The 6227-nt window shown below is 27.9% G+C and overlaps 1 protein-coding gene across 1 annotated transcript; it reads right to left on the bottom strand.

Annotated features, from left to right (window-relative positions):
* Positions 1-262: 262 nt before the first annotated feature.
* On the bottom strand, positions 263-5429 carry LOC122273229 (TIP41-like protein; the record flags this gene model as incomplete). Its single annotated transcript, XM_043057299.2, has 3 exons — positions 5228-5429; positions 1347-1446; positions 263-419 (listed from the first exon to the last, which is right to left on the bottom strand). Coding segments are annotated over exons 1-3 (400 nt in total), but the record flags the coding sequence as incomplete, so codon positions are not given.
* Between the last annotated feature and the right edge of the window lie 798 nt (positions 5430-6227).

Genomic DNA, 6227 nt, shown 5'->3' with positions numbered 1-6227 from the left:
TTCTTGATGACGGGTCTGGCTACAATAGCCCTTTAGATAAATGCAGGAACTCATAATGGTATTTGAAGCAGTTACTTGATGTGCAACAGTTTGCTTGGAAGTAAAGGCAGCTGGTGTGCAATGCTGATCACATTGCAACCACAATGCCATTAGTTTCAAAATTGTGCAGTCGTAACCTCTATGACCCTTTAGTCACGATATTGTCTAAATGCTTTTAACTTGGACATTTTAATGAATTTTCTAAATGTTTGAAAATAATTACAAAGATATAAATGAATAATAATTACGATTTTGACAGAGCAATGAGCTGTTCCATTATCAGCGAGTTCATCCTCAAATAGCATTACATCTTCATAAAACAGTATTTTTTCCTTGACTTTTAATTTTTCAATATTAATACGTTCATCTGTTGGTGTAACCTGTAAAGAAATAATATAATTTACAAAGGTATTTTTTTACGACATAACAAATATGTAAACAAGAGTCTAATATTAGTAGCTTCAATGTCAGTTTAACTAAATATTAAACAAGAATAAAAGAAGGAGGAATTTTTAAATGTATCAATATAATTGTTTACATGTAAATGTATCAATTAAGCTTTTTTCCAACTGCGCTCAAACGTTTCGCCTAGTGTGTCTTATTAAGAAATAAATTTACAGGCATACAATAATATATATGTAAGCAAGTAACATATAATGGAACTTAAAACATTTATTATATGCTATAACTGTTAAAAATAAAAAAAAGGTAAGCTAAATGCAAGTTGACATTTTATACAGGAATTCATCAAACACTCACTTTTAGCCGAACATCTGACTACCTGAATTATAATTATTTAGTAGAGGACCATTTTTTTTTTTAAATTTAAAAAAAAAAACTTGCGAAAATATAGTTAAGGTACTTTCAAGGTAATGAGTTCAATAAATTTTAAGTTATCTTAAACGTTGAGGTAAAATACTTTAACCTATGCAAAATTATTTAGAACTGACAATGAACTATTTTATTTAATAAATATATACAATATGAATAAAAGTTCAACATAGAAAATACAATCATGTTTCAAAATCACATCAGATATTTGAATTTAATCAACTCTTTGGTTCATTATTTCAAAATTATGGGAAATATTTGAAACTGGAAGATCACATAGTTAAGTACTTATTTATTTTGCTTATATCAGCAATGTTTGTAATTAGAGTTCGGCATCGATAGTAAATTGGCTATATAATTTTCACAATATTTTTCTTCAAAATAGAAAGCAAAAATAGAATGCAAAGCAACAAAACAGAATAATTAATTTAAGTTATATAAATACCAGATGCATCAATGAAAGTTGTTGAACTTACAGTATAATTTTCTTTGTTTCCAATTAAAGTTCCTTTATAATGTGTAGTGAAAGTCCAATCAAATGGTTTAACAACATCTTTTATTTCAGAGTTATCAAGCCTAAGAATAAATAAAATTTAAATCTGCGAAAACATATTGAGAAAATTAAATAATGAAAACAAGTAGTATAATAAAAAAAAAAGTAATTTCTAGTCAGTAAATGTAGAATATTAGTTATGCTAAGGGAAAATGGTTAAAAGAATAAAAAGGATAAAACTAACCTCTTTTCATAAAAATTTTTTTTACAAAGAAGATAACAATTTTACATAATTGTACTAACATTTATACTGAGATCTTGTTTTTCTAGAGTTCCCAATGTTATCTAACTTTAGTTAGAGAGTTAAGAGAATAGCTTTGAAAATACTGGAAACATTGGAGTTGCTCCTCCGTGTTAGGAACTTTTCGCTTGCACAAGCATTTTTATTGCTATTATTTATAAATTTTTTTTAGTAGAATGCAATGCTTGATTAAAAGACATGTTAATAACAAAACTAAAATGAACAAGAGTTTCATTAAAAGTAAATTATTGATAACTTTACAAAAAATAAAATTGGTAAACATTTTTTTTTAAAAGAATCTTGAAATTGATTGTTGAAAAAGAATTTAATACAAAATCTACACATTTTATTCATAGAATACCTAACTATCCAATCCAGATTTTTATTTTAGTTTTAAGCTCAAAATAAGATGGTACTGTTTTAATCAATAGAGCGTAAATAATTTATACAAATACAATCTATACTATTTATACTATAAAATTAATATGAACACATAAAGACACCAGGAAAATATTAAAAATCTCAAGCTTCAAATTGATTCATTGGAAAGCAAAAATAATAAATACAATGCATAAATCAAACTGACAAAAAATCAGCATAATTCATTATGAAGTAACCAATAAATAGCATATTTTGATGTAGGCTGAAATACAACAAAATCTTTGTATCTAAAGCACCAACATTTTGTTACATTATGTTTCAATTCCTTTTTCCCAGTCAAGAGCCATAAAACTACAACAATGTACATTAAATTGTTGATGTGGTGATTAAGCTTTTTAAAGAAAAAAATTTAACTTTTTTTAATATTCTATTTGTAAAATTTTCGACAAGAAATAATTTCTTAGCAAGAAGATTAACTTTTTATCAAAAAACTAATAATGTAATTTGGCATTTAATAAAACTTGATAAAAACAATAAGTAGAATTATAATCATTTTTTAAATCTAAATGTTTGACAAAAATGGTTTTTTAATATTATACATGCATACAATAGATACTAGGAATGTTTAAGATTAATTTAAAGGCAAGAAAAAATATACACATCAATGATTTTTGAGATTTCTCTAGATAAAAATACTGTGTACATTACTCCATGTTAAGACTATGAGAAAAAGTCTTGACCAATCCCTGCATGCCATAACTTTCTAATGAAGTTAGATAACAGAAATTTAAGTTTTTCTTCCCCTTCATATTTATTCATTATACAAATTTCGCCATATCATACAAATTTTTGTATTATACAAATTTCTCTAACTTGAAATGGAAGTGAATAATTAAATGTTTTCTTCTCCCTCTTCCTAATACTTACAGATCTATTCATTACACAGAGTTAGTATTACAATGAAGCATTCTGAAAGCTTCAAATAACACAAATTATGTAATTTTACAAATGTCCTTTTTTTTAAAAGAAAAACAGTTAGTGTTAAATAAAGAGTCTCTGAAATACAGTCCCTGCTAAAATTTATAAATTAAAATATGGTTTTTATGTATTATTCTAGTAGTAATTATACTTTTGGAGTATAACATATTTTGAAAGGAACACTTTGACTGAATATGAGTACCTAGTTGCTAAATTATAGTTTATATTATAATCATATTAATTCAATTCATTCAGATTCTTTATGTACAGAGTGCAAAATAATAAGCAGACCACCTTGAATAACTATAGATCTAATGATCAGATATTCACTTTTAGGACTCGATCTTAAGAGTTCAAGGGGGTGACCTCAAATAGGTTAATTAATTAATGCACGTGATATTATAAGTTATGAAAAAACAAACTTTCTCTGAATAAACACACTTTTTTTCTCTTCACAAATTCAGTTTTCTGACACCTGAAATATGACAGACCATTTGTAGAGTTGAGGTTGGGCAGCTCTAAAGAGCAGGGAACATTGACCAGAGGTCTATTGTACCCAAACCCTAAATAAATCATGATTAACAAGAAAGCCTTATAGCTGAAATGAAATTCAGTAAACACCTGACAGTAATGACTTGCAGTTCCCAGGCCTTAATGCAATGTTGCCCTAAATGCTTAAAACTTTGAGCAGAATAGATCTCACAATCACAAAGTATATGTTATGAAGTCTCTTCTTCAAGATGTCAACCTCGATGAAGAGAATTAGATCATGTATAGGTGCCTCCTGAGGGTGCAGTGTCCAGTGAGAAGACCAAATATAAGGGATAACTGCAATCAGAGCCAGATTATACCTTTCGTAGGCCCTAGGCACAGCCGTTTTCGGGCCCTCCCCTCCTTCCCCCACTCCTCCCCTCTTTTCAAAATATATGCTAAAATTTTCTTNAATTTAATTTATTATTATTTATTTTTATTTTAAATATGCTTTCTTAAATGAAAAGATGTATGAATACTTTTATATTTGAATAAATAAAAAAATACATGAGGAAAAAAAAATTTAATCTAAGGGCCCCAAAAATTTAAATGGCCTAGGGCCCTACGTACGCTTAATCCGGCACTGAATAGACCTCACAATCACAAAGTATATGTTGTGAAATCTCTTCTTCAAGATGACAACCTCGATGAAGAGAATTAGATTCAATACCGATTATGTATAGGTGCCGTCTGAGGGTGCAGTGTCCAGTATGAAGACCAAATATAAGGGATAACTGCAATCTAGGAAATATGGTCCCCACATATTGGTCAGAAGAGTGGTCCAAAGTTTAAACCCCTTCATGTTAATTTTTTTCTTTTTTGTGTGTATTTCACCATATCTTGAGAACTATTTAAGCGAATTGAAAAAAGTTTGCAGACAATTATTAACTCGAAACTTCTTCATTCAAAGATAATTCAATGCAAAAAATAACTTTTATGAAATATTTATTATTTATAGATTGTAATTTTAAAGGCAAAATACAAAATCTGAGGCAAATCGGTCATATAATACTTGGGAAATCACATCTTAAAGAAGTTGTATATTTAAAATTCAATTTCTGAGGCAATATCATTTCGATTTGACACAGATTTTTCCCTGAGAAATTACATTTTATAAAATTATGTAAAAATTTGTGTACCTTACAATTCAAAATTGTTTCAACTGTTATTAAATAAAATGATAAATACTGGATAAATGAATTTTATCATTGTGTGTAAAATTTTTTAAATTCACTCAAATAGTTCTTGAAATATGAGGAAATACACAAAATTAACGTTAAGGGGTCCGAACTTTGGATCGCTTTCCTGGTCAAACTAATGGGCCCATATTAGAAAGATTGTGGCTACTCCCTATATTTTGGCAGTCAGAAATTTGAATCCATTGCAAATAAAAGACATGTTTATGCAAAGAAAGTTTTTTCGTGTCTGATTTCCTAAACTAAAATATTGTCTGCACTAATTAATAATCACATTAGAGATCACCCTTCGAACAATTATGATTGAGTCCTAGAACATAAAGATCCAATCATTAGATCAGGGTGGACAGTTATATTTTTGCGTGCTGCACATTAAAATTTAATTAATTAAGTTAAGTATAAATAATGTAAAGATTTTCACAAATGTTTACACCTTACTAACTTAAATACAATTTTAAACATTGATGCAACACTTACCTCGACTCTTGCCAAGCTTCAGCTACAGCAACTTTCATACTGTCAAATTTACTGTCAACTAACTGTAATGCACTTAAAGCATTAAATTCAATACCCAACTCTTTTGAATGCTCTACACGCAATAGATTGCCGGCGAAACTCATTTCAGGCAGTTGCGGAAGATCTAATTCCTTTTCATACCTTAAAAGAAATTAAGAACATAAATAAAGTTTCAAATGTTTTCTAATTTCTATATCATACAACTAGGGATGTAACAAATATTCCGCCTTTTTGCTGAACATTTGGTAGGCTGAATGTTAGGACGAATATTTAGCAAAGTACTATTTTGGAAAAGTATTTTCAGACAAAGTTTTTTTTTCTTCAGAATTTGAATAAATTTAATGAAGAAAAATCTAAAAGCGTGCTTTTTACTGTACTTCATCAGAAATTACACATATTCGTTAAATTCTAAAACTTGCATACGGCTAGCAAATTTTTGTTTTGGAAGATAAATGGAAAAGCTACATTTGAAGATTTAAAACTAGATTACTTTATACCGAACTGCGAGTTTTGTACTGTTGATCTTTCTAAAATTATATTCAGTCAAGTTAATTTCGTCATTTTTTCAAATTTTTTTTCTTTCTGAGAATTAAAAGCATTGTTTTGTTTTTGCTGTTATTCTTTATTTTAATCATAGCATGGCATTTTAATGGAGTGTTTCTGATAAAAATACTTTGTTAATGTCATTTGTTAGCTTTTTATTGTCACATATTTTTGTACAGTAAGACAGATAACTACTCAGAACTTTCTTATAGCTGTTAGTCAGTTTTTTTTTTATTTACCTTAAATATTTCTAACGGACAGTTTACGATTTTTTTTCTCTTAACCCTGTACCAATAATATATCTAAGTTTTGATTAATTTTCGCTAATACTTTTAAACTTATTCATATAGTAAAAATAATGAATTATAAATGATTTTTGTAAAAAATTGTTTCAGTCAAACAATCAGTAAAGGATGCA

This window comes from Parasteatoda tepidariorum, unplaced genomic scaffold (assembly GCF_043381705.1).
Source record: "Parasteatoda tepidariorum isolate YZ-2023 unplaced genomic scaffold, CAS_Ptep_4.0 HiC_scaffold_3078, whole genome shotgun sequence".
NCBI lineage: Eukaryota > Metazoa > Arthropoda > Arachnida > Araneae > Theridiidae > Parasteatoda > Parasteatoda tepidariorum.
This window is presented reverse-complemented; position numbering and strand designations above follow the sequence as displayed.